Source organism: Hylobates moloch, unplaced genomic scaffold, assembly GCF_009828535.3.
Source record: "Hylobates moloch isolate HMO894 unplaced genomic scaffold, HMol_V3 SCAFFOLD_2, whole genome shotgun sequence".
Classification (NCBI taxonomy): Eukaryota; Metazoa; Chordata; class Mammalia; order Primates; family Hylobatidae; genus Hylobates; species Hylobates moloch.
In genome coordinates, this window is record NW_026652277.1 from 142838154 (window position 1) to 142861420 (window position 23267).

The window sequence follows — 23267 nt, forward strand, 5'->3', positions numbered from 1 at the left end:
ATCGCAAAAAAAATCTCACAGTGTTTTAAGAACGTTCACGAATTTGTGTTGGGCCGCATTCAAAGCCTTCCTGGGCAGCATGCGGCCTGCCAGTGCGGGTTGGACAAGCTTGCTATAGGCAATCCAATTCAATCCTTCCCCGATTAAGAAAAAAAAAAAAAAAGAAGCAGAAGAAAAAGCACACAAATAAACAAAACCTTCAAAACACAACTGGAATTCATTGCTTAATGTCCAGGTCTTTGTTCTGTGTATCACTTTAAGAGTTGGTGCATGGGCTCTGTGCCATTTATTTTATTTTATTTTATTTATTTTTTTTTTTTAATTTTTTTTTTTGAGACGGAGTCTTGCTCTGTCACCCAGGCTGGAGTGCAGTGGTGCAATCTCTGCTCACTGCAAGCTCCGCCTCCCGGGTTCACGCCATTCTCCTGCCTCAGCCTCTCCGAGTAGCTGGGACTACAGGCGCCCGCCACCACGCCGGGCTAATTTTTTGGTATTTTTAGTAGAGACGGGGTTTCACTGTGGTCTTGATCTCCTGACCTCGTGATCCGCCCGCCTCGGCCTCCCAAAGTGCTGGGATTACAAGCATGAGCCACCGTGCCCAGCCACTGTGCCGTATATTTTAATTCCTGCATATTTTAAACCACAAAATGATACTATTGTTAATTGTATTATGCAGTCTGTTTATTTTGCTTTACTCCTCATATTTACCATTTCAATTGCTTTTCATTTCATTCTGTATTTTTTACCTTTCATCCAGATTCATTTTCTTCTTGACTGAATAAAATCCTTCTACATTTTGTTTGAAAATTTGACAGATTTCATCAGACAGTATAAGCTGGCTCCAATACTCCACTGCTTTCATTGCTACATTTTCTAGAGTTGAAACCATCCATTGATTCCTCAGTTCAACCACACACACACACATGCACACACACATTTAATACACTATGGAATTTGAATTGCCCTAATTTTATTTAGAACATTTGCAATGATAGTAATAATTTTTCATAATGTCTTTCCTAAGACTGTTCTTGTTGGGTTTTGGCATCAAGGCTATAGCTGTACAAGGTCTTTTAGAGTCTAGAGAATTTAGCCCATTTTCTATTGATGAAGTTTAGGACATAACATCCCAAAATATGGCTCTAGAATATAAGAATAGGCCATTCCCAAATATGCCACTTTGGCATACTGATTACTTTGAGCTAAAAATAACTGAGAGCCAGCCAAAGCAAGAAAAGTTCTTTCTCTCCTTCAATTTCCTAAAATAAAACATAAAAATTCCCTTGTGTGCAGGAATTTACACCCATAAAGGAAATTTTCATTAGTAAAGATAAGTGACAATTGTATCACCTGAGAGACTTTTACTTGCATAACAAGGCAACCTCAATTTGCAATACATTTCCTCCGCTTGCCCTCCCATAATTTGCCTCTACCATTACCTAGAATCCCTAAACTCCTATTCCTTTCTGTAGGTCAGGATGATATGTAAGTTTAAATTATCTGGTGAGTCTTACATTTTTCTTGAATTCCTCTATGGACATAATTAAAATTGTTTTTCTCCTGTTGATCTTTCTTATGTCAGTTTAATCCATAGACCAGCCAAAGAACCTGGAAGGGTAGCTGGAAATATTTTTTTGTCCTCTACATCTTTTTATTAAATTATTTTTTAATTTGCTAATTTTGGTCATTTTTAATGGACAGAATTTTTAATTTTTGAAGCCACACGTTAACCTTTCCCTTTATGATTTCTATCACTTTTGAACTCTGAAAGTACTACTCACACCTTAAAACTTAATATTCAATTATCTTCTATTCTAGTTTTTCTACATTTTAAAAATATTCAATATTGTAATTTCTATGGAATTAATTTTGATGTATGGAGTGAAATGAATGTATAAATTGATTTTTTTCAAAGTTCCAAATCAGAACCTTAAATGAATGACGAAAATTATTGGATTCTTTTTCTCATTTTTAAGTAAAATTTATAAATTTTTTGTTTAGTCTTATTAAAAGCAACTCACAGATTTTCATTAGAGAATGTGATTGTTTTATGCTTAAACAATTGTTTAAAGTTTTGAAATTAATAAACTAATGTAACAATTCTGTAAACATGAGCAACAAAATAAAACTTAGAGTTCTTTTTACATAGATTGGGTGATTGATTGGAATTAGTGAATGTAAAATGTAGATAATTCCTAAATTAATTAGTAATGTAGGGGAGGCAAAGGTGTGACACCTTTCCTCACCCATCATAAGGGTCACAGCCAACATTCCTATAACAACAGACAAGTTAACAAGGCAAAAGCACAACAAATTTATGTAATCGAAGTTTATTGTTACACGGGGTACTTCAGAAACAAAGACCCAGGTAAAACAGTCCATTTTAATGCTTATATTCATTGAAGAATAGACAGCTATGTAGAAATGTGATTGGACAAAAGGGAATGATCTTACGGTAATAGGCTGAGGAGGGAAACCCAGCAAGGCCTGGCTGCTCAGATTCCTCTCTGTGTTTCTGTGTGGCATTCCTTCCTCCTGGGTGTGAAGCAGGGCCCCTCTGGAATGAGAGTCTTATGATCTACTATCAGACAAGGTAGATTAGACATTTTCCTTATGGCCAACTGGTATACTGAAAGGTAGGTTAAGGTTAGAATAATGTTTCTAGGTTTTATGGCTGCCCACTGATGTGGTTTGGCTTCATCCCCACCCAAATCTCATCTTGAATTTTAATCCCTATAATCCCCATGTGTCATGGGAGGGACCTGGTGGGAGGTAATTGAATAATGGGGGCAGTTTCCCCCCTTGCTGTTCTCATGATAGTAAGTGAGTTCTCACATGATCTGATGGTTTTATTTTTTTATTTTTAATTTTTTTAGATGGAGTTTCGCTCTTGTTGCCCAAACTGGATTGCAATGGTTCGATCTCGGCTCAATCCTGCCTCAGCCTCCCAAGTAGCTGGGATTACAGGCAAGTGCCACCATGCCCAGCTAATTTTTTGTATTTTTAGTAGAAACAGGGTTTCACCATGTTACCCAGGCTGGTCTCAAACTCCTGACCTCAGGTGAACTGCCCACCTTGGCCTCCCAAAGTGCTGGGATTACAGGTGTGAACCACCACGCCCGGCCCTGATGGTTTTATAAGTGTCTGGCATTTCCCCTGCAGTCACTCATTCTCTCTCCTGCTGAACTGAGAAGAGGTGTCTTCTGCCATGATTGTAAGTCTCCTGAGGCCTCCCCAGCCATGTGGAACTGTGAGTCAATCAAACCTCTTTTCTTATAAATTACCTAGTCTCAGGTATCTCTTCATAGCAGTGTGAGAACAGACGAATACACTCACCATGGGGAAGAGGAATTCTGGTTTCTATAACTTGCTTTGGGTGAGAAAAAGGAGGGGGAGACAGGAGGGTAGGAGAAGGTCAGAGGGAGACTGCATCTGAGGCTGCTTCTGAGCCTTTCCAGTACTTCCTTCTTTGGTTCAAAGTACTCAGCATGCCAAAGTGCCACTCTTTGGGGTATTGTTCTCTGAGCCCCAACAGTATTATATGGGATATATTTGACTTCTAATTTTTCTGATATAAATTTGCTTCATAAACTGATTGTAGAAATATTCCCTGAAAAATTGAGTTCTGTGCTTCAGCTATTAGGAACTTACCACCAAAAAACAGCAACTCCTAAGAGATAGTTCATGAAAATGTTTTTCTCCGCACAATTTTGTAAGTGCATTTTCTTTGCTGGCTTTTATTCAAAAGTTTAATAATAGAATATTTGAAGAACTGAATTTTGTTGTGCTTATAAGAATTTATAAATTCCAAAATGATTGTTTAAATAATTATTAATGCTAGACATTTTTCCTTCTTCCACAATATGCTGAAACATTGGGTAATATGCAGTAATTCAAATTCAAGTTTAAATTGTTTAATTCTATTTTATGGTTTGCCAAATCAAAAATTAATTCACTTATTTACATCTCTAGCAGAGCTGACTTTTCTCGCTGTGTCTTAACTGAGACAAAGCCTACCTACTAGGCCAGGTCCTTGAATTTGACATCAGCTAGTGTAACAGAGCTTACTGTGCCATGTTCCTATTGACCTACTACATAGATTTATTTTTTATTTTTATATTGTCCATCATGTTTATTTAAGATCTAGTTTAGGCTACGTCAACATGTGAAAGTCACATTGAAGATTTAGAAACTCGCTATTGTTGTCACTAAGCAATTATTTGCAGTTTGCAGTGTTGTCTATGATCTACTCTGTGATCACGAACAATAGATGTGTTTGCCATGATCAAGCTATCACCCAGATTTCTGCTTACCAAAATTAATGAGCCTTCGGGCTCCTTTAAGTTTCCCTAAGGACGTTATCAATAATCTTCGTGACATTCTACTTAAGCTTTCTTTAATTTTTCTGTGTCACCTGTAAACAATGAGTCCAGAAGTGCACATTTGTGTTTGAAAAGAACCTGATGACACACGACTTTCTGTTTTTATTTTATGAGAATGGTATAGTAATATTCATTTACTTAGAGGTCAAACTATGCAAGAGGAGTCATGGAAAACATTGCCACCAACATAATAATCCTCTAATCAGCAAAAAGCCATCCTGGAGCTATAAAGAAAAAAAAAGCATCTTTGAATAAATCAGTAGAAAAACTTCTTCTTCTTCTTCTTCTTTTTTTTTGATACGAAATCTTGCTGTGCCATCCAAGCTGGAGTGAAGTGGCACGATCTTGGCTCACTGCAACATTCGCCTCATGGGTTCAAGCAGTTCTCCTGCCTCAGTCTCCCGAGTAGCTGGGACTACAGGCGTGTGCCACCACGCCTGGCTAATTTTTGTATTTTTAGTAGAGACAGGGTTTCACCATGTTGGCCAGGCTGGTCTCGAACTCCTGACCTCAGGTAATCCACCTGCTCAGCATCCCAAAGTGCTGGGATTACAGGCGTGAGCCAACACGTCTGGCCAATAAGTAAAAAATCTTCTAAGGAATTAAAAAAAAGTAATTGACTGCATCGTGAGGCCTTTGGCTTTTTATTCTGTCTTTTTGTGTCTTCCTTGGAGCTCTCTTGTTTCCGTTTTCCTTGCCTTATTCCGTATTGGCCTAGGCCTAGTAGATAACACATTCATGTTCTTTCTTCCCTTAGTGCTACTGAAAGAACTGAGCATTTTTTAAAAGAAGCTTAATAAAAACTAAGCAGAAAAAAATACTAAAAAACAAACAAAAGAGATGCAAGCAGCATGAAAGTAACCAATTTTGCAAAGTACAGGTTTTGGAATATAAGAAACCAAATGTTAACCATAGAATGGTTGGTGCAGGCCTGGGTTCCTTTCCTCCTAGCATCTCAGATTCTTTTTCTCTGATTTTCACATCCCAACCTGAAGGCCCATATAAGTCACGTTTTCCTAGTCCTCTTTGTTGCTCCTCTCTCAAAAAAAGAAATTGGGTCAGAAAACAGGTCAGTCTAAGGTCAGATGAATCCCTGGGCAGAACTAATGTAAATCAGTTCAACACCAAGAAAGAGAAGGAACTTTTAGTACTATCCTAATGCAGAGTTACAGAGCAATAGCCGTATCAGTCATTTGTCTCTTGCTTTTCTCCTCTGTCAGTAGAAAACAGGCAAAGCCTCTCTTAATGATGCAAAAATTTTCCTTCACCCTTCATCCGACTTGCAATGGAGGTGTCCCATTTATTTGGCCCACGGTGCTCAACCTCTTGCAGGAGGGAGAGCGTGAGCAAGCAAGAGAGGGATCCATCCGGCCACTTTGGGTGCCAGCAGTAGCAAGCTCCATGCAGGCCCCACAGCGGCACCCAGGTGGGGGTGCCTGTGACCCCAAAGCCCCAAAGGGCATGTTACAGGGCTCTCTTAGCTCTGCCTTCCATGAACAGTGGTGTGTTATCAGCTCAGTGGGCCCCTTGCCTCATCAAATGACGCAGTTGCCCTCTGCTAGTGAGAGCAAAGGGCCAGTGTGACAGCCTTTTTTGGGTACTGCCTACTACCTACACTCAGTGGGTCCTGAGCTCTTGTCTGGTGTCCAAGAAGAATTAGGTCGCATGGACACTTGAAGGATGGTGAAGGTGCAGAATTTTATTTAGCAATGAAAGGGGCTGTCAGTGGAGAGGGGAGCTGGAGAGGGGATGAGAAGGGCAGATAATCTTCCCTGAAGTCTGGCCATCTTTGGTTGGCTCTTCCCTGTAGTCAAGTAGCCTCACTGATGTTAAGCTGTCTCCCTTTGAAGTCCAGCTGTCCCTCTGAAGTCAAGTTCCCTCTCTCCAGTCAAGCTGCTTCTCCCCCTACCGATTGAGTCTGGGGTCTTTATAGGCACAGGATGGGGAGTTGGGTGGGCCATAGGTAGTTTTGGAAAAGGCAACATTTGATTGGTAAAAGGACATTATTCAGAAAGAGCCAATCGGAAGAGAGCACGCAAACAGGATAGAAGTTCTCACTTTGGGCTGCAGGTTTCAGGCTTTTCGGCTTGGAGGTGGGGTTTTGCCAGGGACCTTTCCCTGTCTGCCTAGAATTTCTCTGCCTCCTGCCTCTATCATTAAGACCTTTCTTGGACAATGATGTTGGGGCTCAGAACACAATACCTCAATGTATGGCACTTTGGCATGCTGATTACTTTGAACTAAAGAAGATTGGAAGGCCTCAGAAGCAAGTTTTCTTTGACCTTCTTCTGCTCTCCTGCATCCTGCCCCTTTGTTTTCCCCAAAGAGAGTCAAAGAAACTAAAATTCTTTTTCCCCAATGTAGGTCATAGATTCTAGAATCCCTGTCCCAGAAAGCAAGCCTTAAAATCCCCAAAAGTCTCCCTTCTTTCTTCTCCCTCTCTTTCCAGAGGGATCCTGCCTGCCACCTGGAAAGAAGGAATGTCATACAGAGAAGCCTAGAAGAATTCAAATAGACAGGACCTTGCTGGATTTCCCCCATCAGTCTATTACCAATAACTTATACCTTTTTATCCAATTACATTTCCTCACAGCTATCCATTCTTCATTGAACTTAAGCCTAAAAACAGTTTCCCCTGGATTCTAGGGTCTTCATTTCGGAAGGCTCCCATGTAACCCAAATCTTTGATTACATAAATTTGTTATGGTTTGAATTGTTGTGATGGTTAATACTGAGTGTCAACTTGACTGGGTTGAAGGATGCCAAGTATTGATCCTGGGTGTGTCTGTGAGGGTGTTGCCAAAGGAGATTAATATTTGAGTCAGTAGGCTGGGAAAGGCAGGCCCACCCTTATTCTTGGTGCCCACCATCTAATCAGCTGCCAGCACAACTGGAATATAAAGCAGTGAAAAACATGAAAACACTAGACTGGCCTAGCCTCCCAGCGCTTCCTGCACTTGAACATCAGATTCCAAGTTCTTCAATTCTGGGACTCAGACTGGCTCTCCTTGCTCCTCGGCTTGCAGATGGCCTATTGTGGGAGATCGTGTGAGTTAATACTTTATAAACTCCCATATATATATGTAACATATATAATATATATTAGTTCTATCGCTCTGAGAACTCATTAATACACTTGCTAACCTATCTTTTGTTGTAGGAGTTTTAGCCATGACCCTTATGAGGAAAGGTATCACTCCTTTCCCTTCCTGTGGTGGCATCTGTTAAGGAAGCAGGTCAACAATGACTAACAACAACAGAGGGAAAAAGGAAAACTCCAAGAGTGGTTGTTTGTGGAAATGAGGGACAAAAATCTCCACCCCTGCCTAGGCTCAGAGGGCATTCCTTCAGTGTAGGGATCCCCGTATTGTACAGGGTAATAACTTTTACTTGTAATGATTCTGAGTTGTCAAGAAAAAGGTACTGCTGTGTTTCTCACCTGAGAATGATTTTGCCCTCCAGGAGACATGTGGTAATGTAGGGAGACTTCTTTTGATCGTCATGAGCGTGGGGCTACTACTCTCTACCTCTAGTAGGTAGAGGCCAGTGATGTTCCTAAACATCGTATAGCACAACAAAGAATTATCCAGGAAAAATGTCGATAGTGCCAATGTTGAGAAACCCTGCATTAAAATCTCAGAGATCTAATAAATTTTAAATGCATTTTAGAGATTGTTAGTAAAAGCAATTATATATTTCTCAAAAAGTTTTAAAGTGTAAAAGAATAAGCTTTAGTATATGGGAACCTCAGGATACAATTAAATAATATGTCTTTTTATAATGAAAATAAGCACCTTTATCCTCCAAGTTCTCTGAATATCCATGCATTATTTACAGATCCAGTGAATATGTCTAGAAACTTTAGTGGAATGTAGAAAAGACAAAATTTATTCATTAAGCTTTGTGTAAAGCATTTCATGTAATGCATTCAATTTGTTGGGAAGCTACAAATTTTTGAGGGATAAACATGAAATGTTTGTACTTTATGAAATAATTGTTCTTTCAACTGGCTGAATAGGGGCTCTCTTTCAGGCATCTGGTCAAGATTTATTAATTTTTGTTAGTTTTTAGTAATTAGAACAGTCTCATATTGGTATATGATCTATATGATTTAGTCTTCTCAATGTCAAAGTAAATCTTTTTTTTTTCTTTTTTTTTTTTTGAGGTAGAGTCTTGCTCTGTCACCAAGGGTGGAGTGCAATGGCACAATCTCGGCTCACTGCAACCTCTGCCTCCCAAGTTCAAGCAATTCTCCTGCCTTAGCTTCCCAAGTAGTTGAGATTACAGGTGCCCACCACATGCCCGGCTGATTTTTATATTTGTAGTAGAGACGGGGTTTTGCCATGCTGGTCAGGCTGGTCTCGAACTCCTGACCTCAGATGATCCAACCACCTCGGCCTCCCAAAGTGCAAAGTAAATCTTATAGGGGAGGAAAAGTTTCCTCAAACCTCCTAGGGCTCCTGGCTCAGTCTGAAATAAAAACCGATAAAGACAGATTAACAGGAGAAAAGCATATTTATTTAACCAAAAGCAACTTATTTAATCAAAGCTTTATGTGACAGGGAGCCTTCATAAATGAAGACCTAAAGACCCAATAAAACTCTATTTTTTATGCTTAATTTTATGTTCAATGAAGAATGGACAGCCATGAGGAAATGTGATTGAATAGAAGGACTATGATCTAATGGTCATAGGTTGAGAGGGGAAACCCAGTGATATGGTTTGGATCTGTGTTCCCACCAAACCTCATGTTGAAATGTAATACCCAGTGTTGGAGGTAGGGTGCAATGCGAGGTCCTTGGCTCACGGGAGCGGCTCCCTCATGAATGGCTTAGCACCATCCCCTTTCTGATAAGTGAGTTCGCGGAAGATTTGGTTGTTTAAAAGTGTGGGGCACCTCCTACTCTCTCTCTCTCGCCCCTCTCTTGCCATGTGACATGCCGACTCCTGCTTCACCTTCTACCATGAGTAAAAGCTCCCTGCGACCTCCTCGGAAGCCAAGCAGATGCTGAAGGCATGCTTCCTGTGCAGTCTGCAGGACTGAGAGTCAATTAAACTTCTTTTTAAAATAAAGTACCCAGTCCCAAGTATTTAAAGCAATGCAAGAACAGCCTAACACACCGAGCAAGGCTTGGCTGTTGGATGCTTCTTGGCCTCTTGGTGTGGCGCTCCTCCCTCCAGGGTGTGGGGCGGAACCACTCTAGAATGAGGGTCTTGTGACCTACTATCAGTCAAGGTAGGCCAAACAATTTATGGCCAGCTCCTACACAGAAAGGTGGGGCAAGGTTAGAGGAATGTATTTGAATGCTTTGAACTGAAGGAAAGGGACCTAGTGTTTGGCATGCCAATGTGCCGTACTTTGGCGTATAGTGTTCTGAGCCTAAGCAATCTCTTTTCCTCTCTTCTCTCAGCACTGCTTGGAAAATGTGTGTGTGTGTGTGTGTGTGTGTGTGTGTGTGTGTTGGAAGATTATGATGCAAAAGTTAGTTTTTGGGTGTCTGTGGACCCTGTCACTTCTGGGTACCAGCTCCTCTTGACTAAATGTGTGGGATGGGAATTGAGAGGAAGGGGAAAAGAAAACCCAAATGACCCCATATCCAGATGGATGAGGTTGACAGTGTATTCGCTCACCAGCAGCTCCTGCAGGCTCTGGTGGAACCTAGCCAGGCCTTGTGCTGCACCTCTCTGATGTTCACTTCACCTTTAGCTTTCTGCTTCAGTGGTCCTGGCTAGTCTTCAGCCAACTAATCTCCCCTGGCCTCCTCCAAAGCCAACTCTCTGGTGGGTAGACTCCACTTTCCAAGTTTCCTGAGAACTGGGAAGTTGGTAGAGGTGGAAAAAAGGTGGTGCTGGCCCCCTTTCTGAGCAATCAAACTGTCTCTCCTCATTCCTTTTGCCCAGCTTAGTAGTATGATGTGGGGTGAGGTCAGTAAGTCCTCCAGCTAGGCTGAGTTATGAGTGCCTCTCCCTTTGTGCAGCCCCTCCTACCCTCATGAAAGAGTCTGTTGCACCCTTTTCTTCATGTGGCTTCAGGAAATGGAAGCTGCCTTTCTCCAGCCTCCTGGGGGTATTGGCTTACTAGCTAGTTCTCCCTCCCTACTAACTTCCGCACCCTACCTGGGGCTTCAAGGAAACTCCTCTCTGGCTTCCTCCACCACTTGAGAGGGTGAAAAATTCAAAGTGACAAAGAGCACTTGTTCTATCCCTAAGGTTTCTCAAAACTATCTGGCCATCAGAGTTCTCAATGCAATTGTCGAGGCCAGGTCCTCTCTGCATTCTCATAGGAGTAGGGAGAGGAAGGGTGAAATCTGTAGACAGAGCCACGTCTAAATCATTCATACTTCTCTGCCCTCCCCAACGTTTTTTTCCTCTCCAACTCCCCTGGAATTAGGGGAGTTGTGCTGCCTGCTCATATTTCTTTTTCATTATTTTCTGTTTACTTGGGTGACAACGTTTTAATTTAAAAGCTGAGAATATAAAACCTTTCATCTTTGTTGTGGACAGTTTCTGAAATGGTCATTGTCAATCTTGGAAGCACATCAGTGTCACTGAGAGAGATTTCAAAAAACAAATCAGAATACTTGGGGGACAGAACCCAGGTATCAGAAATGTTTAAAAGCCACTCATGTGGTGCTGATGTAGAAGACGACTGGGAACCACTGCTTTAAAAGCACAGGTGCCCAGTGGGATAGGAGGGAAAGAACACGCCCATTAATACCTCGTATAGCATCCTGACACAAATACAGAAAGCCAGGCACAGAGAGGCTGAGACACTTCCTTTAGGTGATACAGCTGGTAGTTTTCAGAGTGGGAATCTAATGGAGCCCCAAAGCTCATGTTCTCTTTCAATGTATTTGTAAGGTTCATAGGCCAGAGCAGCACACTTCACCTGTCCTTTCTACTCCTTCCTCTCATTTCTGTGCCCTGTCCACCTCCCAAGATGCCTTCAGACCCGTACATTACAAGTGACCGGGAACTGGTGTAAGAGAAAACTGTTGAATACACTTTTCCTTTGGACAGTTGAGATTTCTACTGCATTTCACCCCTACAGAATGATCAACTTTCTAAACAAACTTCATTCTTATGAGTTACAGTGCTGTTGGTAGAGACCTGAGCTGATAGTTCTTACTCCTTGTCATGCTTTCTAATCGCATGACCAGGCAAGCCTTGGAATAGGACTGTGAGTTTCTAGTCTTGTCTGAAAACATGACTGTCTCATGTTAATGTTAATGTCAACACCAATGTTAAAGTTAAAGCAACAAAATACATTAAGTAAGGTATTTTTAAACAGAATTTCATTGATTCAATCAAACACTTGCCCAGCGTTTTGCATGTGGAGTGGCCATAGAGACAAAGGAGGGGGTGAAGGTGGCTATTTTACTAAGCTTTAAAGAAGTTAAGAAAGTTCACCATCTTAAGTGACAAGGAAAAGACAAAGACAGAAAAGACAAAATAGAAAAATCTTCATTTTTATAATATGTTAACTTCAATAATAGTCTTCTTTGGCTAAACCATTATTTGAGGGATAACACAAACTTACCTGGCTAATTCCTTTACTCTTTTTTTTTTTTTCTTTTTTTGAGACGGAGTCTCCCTGTGTCACCCAGGCAACCAGGCTGGAGTGCAGTGGCGCGATCTTGGCTCCCTGCAAGCTCCGCCTCCTGGAGTCACGCCATTCTCCTGCATCAGCCTCTCCGAGTAGCTGGGACTACAGGCGCCCGCCACCGCGCCCGGCTAATTTTTTTTTTGTATTTTTAGTAGAGACGGGGTTTCACTGTGGTCTCGATCTCCTGACCTCGTGATCCACCTGCCTCGGCCTCCCAAAGTGCTGGGATTACAAGCGTGAGCCACCGCGCCCGGACTCCTTTACTCTTAAGACACAGCTGAAGCAAGCATTTTGAAAGAAACATTTCTGTATCTTCTCACCAGCCTGAGTTAGGAGGCTTCCCTCAGTGCTCACAGACGCACTGGGCTTACCCTCTATGCACAGCGCTTACCACGAGGTGCTGCTTTATAAAAAACCTGTTTATTCCTCCTTCTCACCAGATCATGAACTCCCTGAACTCCCTGGTAAGGAAGGAGTATGTCCTTAACCCACACCCTTAGCATCTATCACAGTTCCTGGCATATAGATGTTCAATAACTATTTTGGAATGAATACCAATATTTTATTATTATAAATAATGATTGAAAAATTAAAAGGGTAGCAACTTAAAATGTTATAAATCAGAAAAATGAGTCAGAGTATAGATGAAGGTTAGATGACTCAAGCTGGTAAGTCATTAACTATTTTTAGCTCGTTTTAGCAGCTGAGAGTCAACCCTAACCTGGTGTTTAATTTCCAGGGTATAGAAGACCAGAACAACTGAATAGACTCTAAAAGTGATTTAATCACTGATTCTTCACTTCATGCATCCCTGGTCACTATTGCCAAAAGTCATTTAAAAGCCCTATGCCTAGTGTTCTACATTGTAATTTTAATGGCAATGATTACAAATCAGTGAGATCTTCAACATAACAAAAACCACACTGAGGTGCTTGTACATGTGCCAGGAAACCATGAGTAGTATTCCTTCTTTCAATAAAAAAAAGTAAGACTCCATTTGTGTTTATTAGTCTATACTGTGCAAACTTGGGCATGGATAAAATATAACCTACTGGTTAGTTAATTGTTTATTGAATAAATCTTTTTGAGCTATGAAATTTTTATAAGATTTTTTGTCAGGAATTATGGGAGGTTTAACATAATATCCACAGTCAACCCTGACAGACTTTACCATCTATTTTAAGAAAGGAAGAGGAAACAAAAACCCAAATGGGAAACTATTCAAGACCAAATGTAAATAAGTAGCACATTGTATTTTACAGATGAAGATTGTGTAGATATTGAGAAAAAGGGGAGATCTGTAGCACCCAAAAGCCAGAGGAGTAGAGATGGGAGCTGACATTTCTTACTCCTTGTCATGCTTTCTAATCTCATTACCAGGCAAGCCTTGGAACAGGGCTGTGAATTTCTAGTCCTGTCTGAAAACATGACTGTCTCATCAACCTGCAAGTACAACCTAAGGGACTCATGGACAGAGACCCCAGAAGACTCAAGTTTCCTGCTGAGGAAAAGCAAGGCAGCTCTGCCTTCTTGTTTCATCTCTCCAGTCTATAAACAAACCTTTTTTTTTTTTTTGGTGATTCTTCTGGTCCCCCCAGGATAGCACTGAAGTACTGTCTAGTGTTCCTAGGTGCAAGAAGGTTGTGATGTGCCTTAGAGAGAAAATATATATGTTAAATAAGCTTAATAAACTTGATTCTGGTATGAGTTTTAGTGCTGTGGCTGTTAGCTCAATGTTAATGAAACAACAATATACATGATATACATGAAATAAGGTGTCTTTAAACTAAAATATATAAAGAAACAAAATTGTGTATTGATCAATTGACAAAAATGTTGGAACCACGGCCTGTGGAAACCTACCTTCGTATCTCCACTAAGAGTGATGGCTCAGTATTGTAAAACCATGTTCTCTTCCTCTGTCCAGGGCATAGTATCAGACCTTTACAGGCACACCTCGTCTTATTGCGCTTCTCTTCACTATGCTTCACAGGTACTGCATTTTTTTTTTATGGAGTCTCGCTCTGTTGCCCAAGCTAATCTCAGCTCACTGCAACCTCTGCCTCCCAGGTTCAAGCAATTCTCCTGCCTCAGCCTCCTGAGTAGGTGGGACTACAGGCACGTGCCACCACGACCGGCCAATTTTTTGTATTTTTAGTAAAGACGGGGTTTCACCATGTTAGCCAGGAAGGTCTTGATCTCTTGACCTCGTGATCCACCCACCTTGGCCTCTCAAAGTGCTGGGATTACAGGCATGAGCTATCGCGTTTTTAACAAATTGGAGGTTTATGGCAGCCCCATGTTGAGCAAATCTGTTGGTGCCATTTTTCTAATGCCATGTGCTCACTTGATGTCTCTGTGTCACATTTTGGTAATTCTCAGGATATTTCAACCTTTTTCATTATATTATATCTGTTATGGTGATCTGCGATGAGTGATCTTTGATGTCACCATCATAATTATTTTGGGGAACCGTGATCCATGCCTATATAAGACAGCGAATTCAATCAATAAATCTTGTGTGTGTTCTGACTGCTCCACCAGCCAGCCATTTACCCATCTCTCTCCCTCTTCTTAGGCCTCTCCATTCTCTGAGACACAAGAATATTGTAGTTACGCTCATTAATAACCCTACAATTGCCTCCAAATATTCACATGAAAGGAAGAGTCACATGTCTCTCACCTTAAATCAAAAGCTTGACATGATTAAATTTAGTGAGGAAGGCATGTTGAAAGCTGAGATAGGCCAAAAGCTAGGTCTCTTGTGCGAGTTATTCAAGCTGTGAATGCAAAAGAAAACTCCTTGAGGGGGAGTAGAAGTGCTACTCCAGTGAACACACAAATGATAAGGAAGTGAAGCAGTCTTCTTGCTGATATGGGGAAAGTTTGAGTGGTCTGGATCAAACCCGATCAAAGCAGTCACAACATTCTCTTAACCACAGCCTAATCCAGGGCAAAGCCCTAACTCTCTTCAATTCTATAAAGCCTGAGAGAAGTGAGGAATCTGTAGAAGAAAAGTTGGAAGCTAGCAGAGACTGGCTCATAAAGTTTAAGGAAAGAAGTCATCTCCATAACATGAATGTAAGGTGAAGCAGCAAAGGCTGATGCCAAAGCTGCAGCAAGTTCTCCGGAAGATCTGGCTAAGATCATTGATGAAGGTAGCTACACTAAACAACGCATTTTCAGTACAGATGAAACAGCCTTATACTAGACGAAGATGCTACCAAGGACTTTTATAGCTACAAAGAAGTCAATACCTGGTTTCAAGGCTTCAAAGGACAAACTGACTCTCTTGCTAGGGGCAAAAGTAGCTGGTGACTTTAGATTGAAGCCAAAGCTCATTTACCATTCTGAAAATTTTAGATCCCTTAAGAATTATGCTAAATATATTCCGCCTGTGCTCTATAAATGGAACAACAAAACTTGAATGACAGTACATCTGTTTACAGCATGGTTTATTGAATATTTTAAGCCCACTATTAAGAGCTACTGCTCAAAAAATGTTTCTAAATATTATTGCTGGTTAATAATATACTTTGTCATTCAACAGTTGATGGTGATGGAGATGTACGTAGAGATTAATGTTGTTTTCATGCCTGGCAAAACAACATTCATCTTGCAGTCCATGGATAAAAGAGTAATTTTGACTTTCAAGCCTTATTATTTAAGAAATAAATTTTGTAAGGATATGGTTGCCATAGATAGTCATTCTTCTGTTGGATGTGGGCAAAGTAAATTGAAAACCTTCTGCAAAAGATTCACCATTCTAGATGCCATTAAGAACATTCATAATTCATGGGAGGAGGTCAAAAAGTCAACATTAACAGGAGTTTGGAAAAAGTTGATTCCAACCCTTCTGAATGACTTTGAGATTTCAGGACTTCAAAGCAGGAAGTAACTGCAGATATGGTAGATATAGCAAGAGAACTAGAATTAGAAGTGGAGCCTGAATATGTGAGTAAATTGCTCAATCTCATAAGACTTGAATGGTCGAGGAGTTGCTTCTTATGGACAAGCAAAGAAAATGGTTACTCGAAATGGAATCTACTCCTGGTGAAGTTGTTCACAGCATTGTTGAAATGACAGCAAAGGATTTATAATTATATAAACTTAGTTGACAAAGCAATGGCAGGGTTTGAGATGATTGACTCCAATTTTGAAAAAAGTTATAATGTGGATAAAATGCTATCAACCAGCATTGCATGCTACAGAAAAATCTTTCATAAAAGGAAGAGTCAATTGACGCAGCAAACTTCATTGTTGTCCCATTTTAAGAAATTGACACAGCTATTCCAGCCTTCAGCAGTCACTACCAGGATCAGTCAGCAGCCATCAACATCCAAGCAATGCCCTCCACCAACAAAAAGATTCCCATTAGGTGAAGATGATCTTTAGTATTTTTTAGAAATAAAATATCTTTTTAAGTCAAGGTATGTACATTGCTCCTTCTAGACATCATGCTATTGCATACTTAATAGACTACAGCATAGTGCAAACGTAACTTTTATATGCATTAGGAAACTGAAAAATTCGTGTGACTCGTTTTGTTGCAATACTCGCTTTATTGCGGGGGTCTGGAACCTAACCTGCAATATCTCTGCGGTACGCCCCTATAGCGCCGGGAGTGGGTGCCTTCCGCCTGCTGTGCAGAGCGCCGGCAGGTGGCGCCCAGCGGCGAGCTTGTTCCAGCTTGGTTTGGGCCAGGTGGACTGGAAGGGGCGGAGGTAACCAGAAGCGGCCAGTGGCGGCTGCCCTGCGTCCCCAACCCCCTCCGCGCAGCGCTCGCGACACGCGTGCCAGGAGTGGGAGTGAGCGGCGGGGCCAGCTGCGTTCTGAGCCTGGGCGCAGCTGCCATCTGCTCTGGGAAGCACCGGGGTGTCCCCGCCGCCCTCAGCTCGAAGTCAGCCACCATGGAGGCGCAAGCACAAGGTGAGTGGTCGCCGTTCGCCCGGAGAGTCAGGTCCTGGGGCGCGCATAAAGGCTCTTTTCCTGCACCACCTAACTTCGCTCTCGGACAGAACAGATTGGTAGCGTGCTACACGTCCAGAACTCCACTCCCACCCGCGCCTTCGGTATAATGCCTGCTCCCCAAACTCAGGATTTGCTGTGGGTCTGGGGTTCAGTAAAGTGACAGGGGATCCGTAAGTGGAGAGGCCCCTCCTCAGGAAATGCGCCCGTGGAATGCTCTACCCTCTTCCGCAGCCAGTCGCCCCCGGCCTTCCCAACCTCGCGGGTGCCCAAAGGACCTGTTGTGCCGGGTCCGGAAGGCGTGTTTCGCTCCCTTTCCCTTGAGGGAGTGGGGAGGGAATGTGACTCTTTTCGCCCAGGGCTGTGGACTCGCGGCTTGTGGCTCCCAAGTTAGGGAGTGAGGGGATCGCCCGCCGCGGGGGTGGCTCCGCAGCTTGGCTACGCGAGAGGCTTCCCGCTCCGGGACTCGCCTTCCGAGGCCAGGTGAACGTTACCGGCCCCCTGACCTCCAGCAGATCCACACGTGAGCCCCGGTTTCCCGCAATCGGGGAGCGACCTCTGCCTCCCGTGGCGCGCGGGGCCCCCGGCCGCCCAGCTCCCTGCTCACGGGGCTGCCTGCTGGAGGAGCCGGCGGTGGCTTCAAGAAGGGCGGCCTCATATCTTGGGGTCACACTTGGAACAGGGTTGGGGAATTCCGATGGAATCGTCCAAGAATGGGGGTAAACGGACCGTGGAAAGGGGCAGATGTGGGCGAATGTGGAGCGAGAGACAGGTGGGAAGGAAACGGACTCAGTGCTCTACCTTGGGGAGCAACGCCCAGAAGGGATGGCTTGCGGAGTTCAGCCTTTAAGGCAATCAAAGCCACCATTCTTTTACACAGTAGGAAACTCTGTGTTGGCTCTTAGTATAAATAAAATCTCATTAAAAAAAAAAGAGAGAGGTTCATGACCTGATGCGCTCGCCCTCGCCCTCTAGGGGCAGAACGCCCTGAATGAGAGTGGGTTGGCGAGTGCGTGGGCCTGGAGTCGCCCAACAGGTTTGCTGCCAGGATTACAATTGTCTGAACAGCACGAATCGTACTCGTTTGTTCCATCCTCCTAAGTCCTGCCCGTAAAGCTGCCGCTTCCCATATTTTTTCCTCTATTATGTAGATAGGAAAGGATAATTCAACCAAGGGTGAGGGCAGTTGGTCAAATTCAAAAGCAGAGGTCAGGTTGGAGGCCTTCACACCAGAACTGAAGCTGGTGGGAGCAGCACCGGAGCTTTCCAACCTGACTTGCAGATCAGAATTATTTAGAAAGTCTTCATTACTGGCCTTGGCCAACCCCATCCCAGTCAAACTGGAATCTTTGGAACCTGAACATGGGTATATTTGAAAGCTTATATTAGTGAGGTTAGAGAAGAACTATAGCAGTTAGGAAACATTCATACAACTTCTGAAGACATCCGAAACTGTAGACTGGTAACCACTGGTGTCACTGGTTTCTTTATTGCTTTGCTTTACTTCCAAGATTTACTTAACAAATATTTCAGTGCTTTCCTTTGCCAAGCACTGTGCTAAGAAGAGCAAAGACAGACTTGGTATCTGCTTCATAAAATTTACAGTAGAGGAAGAGACAAATATTAATTTGATAGCTATTTGAAAAATAACATGTAAAATCACTGCCATGCTAATGCTAAGAAAGGGCCTCATAGTGCAGCGAGAGCCTGAAAAACTATAACCCTAGTATGCAAAAATCAGAAGAGCAGATTGTTTATCGTGTCCCTGTCTCTGTTCTTCGTGCTTTGCATGTATTGATGGACTCACTTCCTGTGCGCAGCAGTCCCATGAGGTAGTTCATGTTCTCATTCCCATTCTACAGAGAGGAAACAAGCATGGAAGACATTAGGTTGGTGCAAAAGTAATTGCAATTTTTGCCATGACTTTTTAATAAATTCCTTGTTTACAGCCAGATAGGTAAAAAGTAGCAAAGTGGATGCTGTGAGGGACCCATTCTCACTCAAAGCCTATGACTTTTGGAGGAAAGGTAAAACTTCAGTCCCCACCTGAATCTCCAGCTGCCCTGTGGTGCTCTTCCTTTCCCCTCATGACTGGATGGAAACTTTGGGTGTAAAGAGGACTAGTAAAAAGGCAAATGGATATGAGAAAAGTGAACAGATCTAAGAAATACTTAAGAGGCCAGGTGCAGTGACCAGCACTTTGGGAGGCCAAGGTAGAAGGATCACTTAGAGCCCAGGAGTTCGAGACCAGCCTGGACAACATAGAGAGAAAAATCATCTCTATAAAAAATAAACAGAATTAGCTGAGTGTGGTGGCATGTGCCTGTAGGCCTAACTACTTGGAAGGCTGGAGTGGGAGGATTGCTTGAGGTCAGAAGTTTGAGGCTACAGTGAGCCAAAATCCCATCACTGCACTCTAGTCTGGACAAGAGACCTTGTCTCAAAAAAAAAAAAAAAAAGACAAAAAAGGCCAGCCACGCCTGTAATTCCAGCACTTTGGGAGGCTGGAGACAGATTTTTTGAGCCCAGGAGTTTGAGATCAGCCTGGGCAACACGGTGAAACACTGTCTCCACAAAAAATACAAAAACTAGCTGGGTGTGGTGGTGCGTGCCTGTATCCCAGCTATTTGGGAGGTTGAGGTGGGAGGATCACCTGAGCCCAGCAGGTCGAGGCAGCTGTGAGCTGTGATTACATCACTGCACTCCAGCTTGGGCAAGAGGGCAAGACTCTGTCTCAAAAACAGATAAACAAAAAGAGAACAACAACAAAAAAACTTAAGAAAAGTCAAAATTGGATTGAATGTGAAGGAGGGCAGTGTCAAGGATGACTCCAGCTTCCTACTTGTACAATCAAATGGAGGATACTTACCTCTTAAATCTTCATTTGCCTAGCATTTTAAGATTTTCATTTTCAGACTTTTTGTTATTTAGAAAGCAGACATATTGAGTTATTTAAGAAAAAACTTCTCACAAACTGTTTATAGCATATATTAAAGAGAAATCTTTTTACTGAAGGGCGACAGGCTAGTCAGAGACGACACCGGTGGCAGCCAAGAGATCTTTATTGGAGAGGTAGAGATCAGGTCGTGTGGGGAACAGAGAGAAGAGAAGAGAGGAGAGAGAGAGAGCTGCTGGTGTGCTGAGTTTTATATCCCTTGGGCCTACGTGGGGCGGGCCCAAGGGAAGGCGGGAGATGCTTCTTTCTGATTGGCCCTCCTTTGGCGGGTTCAGACAGTGCCCGGTCAAGGAGGGGAGAAGAACCCGGAAGCGGCGCCATTAAGGTACCCCTGTTGCCTAACATTTACCACTTGCACATTTTTTCTGGCTAAATGAATGATTTGCCTCTTAGATTCTAGATAAGACAGTTCTGTGATTTTTAAAGTGTAAGCTTCCACTTTCAGCACCGTTTATTTTAGAATTATCTAGAGTGGAGATGGCTTATCTCTCTGCCTGCTAATCTAGAGACAGGTAAAGATAAGTGAGGTTAAACAGGCAGTTGCTGATGAGTTGTATCTCATATTGTCCAGGAAGCCACCAAGGTGTTATGGACATGATTCGCCCATATAGCTCAGTAAGTGCAGCAACTTACTGCATTAGAAACTTTCCCATAAGTGAAATTATGCAAATATGTTCTTTGACTTTGTAAAATAATAGATTGCTTCCAGCAAAACAAGAGGACTTTCAGGGGAGGTGGTAGGACAGAAAACAGGAAGTGGGATTATGGGTGGAGCTGTTCACCGAGGAGGGCTGGAGAACAATGTGGAGAGAGATGTCCACAGGAGAATGGCATTCCTATTTGCTTTCCTCTGGTGCCAGATAAATTTGCTTTAAGATAATTGATATGTTAGAGAGGGAATTGGGTTAGAAATGTAGCATTTTCCCGAAACATACAGTAGTCCTTTAAAATAAAAACTTCCTGATCCTTTTAAACTACCCTTCAATATTTTATTATTCTAAATGGAAATAACTTTGTTGTTTTCGCCTTTCCCAACGTCTTTAATGTTACAAGGAAAACTGTCTCCTTTTAACATTTGCATATATTCAAATTAATAACTATGTTAGTTTCTCATGGCCACTGTAAAAATGACCACAAACTTCGTGGCTTAAAGCAATAAACATGTGCTGTCTCATAGTTTGGAGGTTAGAATTCCAAAGTTACTATCACTAGGCTGAAATCAAGGTGTCGGCGGCGCTGTCCTTCCTTTGGAGACTCTAAGAAAGAAATCGTCTTTGCCTCTTTCAGCTCCTGGTGGCTGCCGACATTCTTGGGCTGCATCACTCCAATCTCTCTGCCTCCGTGGTTACGCTGCTTTCTCTTCTGTACGCGTCAAACCTCCCTCTGCCTGTCTCTTATAAGGACACTTGTGATTTCATTTAGCACCTACCTAGATAATCCAGGATAATCTCTCTCTCTCTCTCAAGACCTTTAACTTAATCACATCTGCAAAAGGTAACATTTCCAGGTTCCAGGAATTAGGATATATTTAGGGGCCATCATTCAGTTTACTATAATAACTATTTTTTATATCCACTCAAGAAGATTCTCAGATGTCCATGAATGAAATAAAGCAACAAATAGCAGATTAACCCTACTGTTTGCAAAGTCCTTTAAATGAAAATGTCATATATACCTTACATTATACTTTGCTCACAGAACATTTATATAATTTTATCTTGTTTCAGGAAGTACATAAGGCAGTTTATATGGATACTTGAAATGCAACAAGATAATGTAAATTAAAAATAGATGAAAGAAAATAAATGAGGATAAGAAGAGAAAAGGAAGCAAGGGATGAAGCTCTAGAAAAATGAATATAATCACATTACTTTTATTGATATTGCATGGAAAATAAATTCTTACTTTGTAAAAGAAGTATGGCATTTTGTTATAAAATGATAAAAGAACCATTCTTCCTTCTGTCAAACAGCAGCAGGTTCAGTCTCTTATATAGGCGTAGCTTGGAGATAGTGTGGGTTCAGTTCCAGATCACCCCAAAGAAGTGAATATTGGAATACAGCGAGTCACACACATTTTTTGTTTTATAGTGCATATAAAATTTATGTTTATAGTATACTGTAGTTTATTAAATGTGCAATAGCATGATATCTAAGAAAAGGTACATACCTTTATGTAAAAGATCCTTTTTGCTAAAAATTGCTAACGATCATTTGTGCCTTCACTGAGTGATAAGTGTTTTACTGGTGGAGGGTCTTGCCTGGATGTCGATGGCTGCTGACTGATCCGGATGGTGGTTGCTGAAGGCTGAGGTGGCTGTGGCAATTTATTAAAGTAAGACAACAAGGACGTTTGTCACATAGATTGACTATTCCTTTCAAGAAGATTTATATATAGCCTGTAATGCTGTTTGGTAGCATTTTATCTGCAATAGAACTTCTTTCAATATTGGAGTCAATCCTCTCAAGCCCTGCCACTGCTTTATTGACTAAGTTTATATAATTCTAAATCCTTTGTTGTCATTTACACAATGCTGTGAACATCTTCACTGGGAGTAGATTCCATCTCAAGAAACCACTCTTTGCTCATCCATAAGAAGCAACACCTTATTCATTCAAGTTTTAGCGTGAGATTAAAATGTCATAAATTTAGTTACATCTTCAGGCTCCACTTCTGGTTCTTTTGCTGTTTCTACCACATCTGCACTTCATTTCCTCCACTGACATCTTGGACACCTCAAGCTCATTCAGGAGGGTTGGAGTCCACGTCTTCCAAACTCCTGTTAATGTTGATATTTTGACCACCTCCCATGAATTACGAATGTTCTTAATGACATCTAGAATGGTGAATCCTTTCCAGAATGTTTTCAATTTACTTTGCCCAGATCCAACAGAAGAATCACTATCTATGGCAGCTATATCCTTACAAAATTTATTTCTTAAATAATAAGGCTTGAAAGTCAAAATTACTCCCTGATCCACAAGCTGAAGAGTGGATGTTGTGTTAGTAGACGTGTGTTAGCAATGTTAATCTCTTTGTACATCTCCATCAGAACTCTTGGGTGACCACATATGATATCATTTGACTGTGTCCCCACCCAAATCTCATCTTGAATTGTAGCTCCCATAATTCCTACATGTCATGGGAGGGAGCCATTGGGAGGTAATTGAATCATGGGTGCAGGTCTTTCCCATACTGTTCTCATGATAGCAAGTCTCACAAGAGGTGATGGTTTTATAAAGGGGAGTACCCCTGAATATGTCCTCTTGCCTGCCACCATGTGAGACGTGGCTTCCATCATGATTGTGAGGCCTCCCCAGCCATGTGGAACTGTGAGTCCATTATACCTCTTTTT

At 42.0% G+C, this 23267-nt stretch overlaps 1 protein-coding gene across 7 annotated transcripts in view; it reads left to right on the forward strand.

Moving 5' to 3' along the window:
• Positions 1–16718: 16718 nt before the first annotated feature.
• The window catches only part of TPD52L1 (TPD52 like 1), a 107286-nt gene continuing 100737 nt past the window's right edge, over positions 16719–23267 (forward strand). For 5 of the 7 annotated variants that reach the window (XM_032158294.2, XM_032158304.2, XM_032158346.2 and 2 more), the window contains exon 1: positions 16719–16917. In XM_032158294.2, coding sequence (XP_032014185.1) covers positions 16899–16917 — 19 coding nt within the window. In that variant the 5' untranslated portion in view covers positions 16719–16898. The remainder of the gene's footprint in view (positions 16918–23267) is intronic. The other 2 variants (XM_032158338.2, XM_032158355.2) reach the window with 1 other exon arrangement.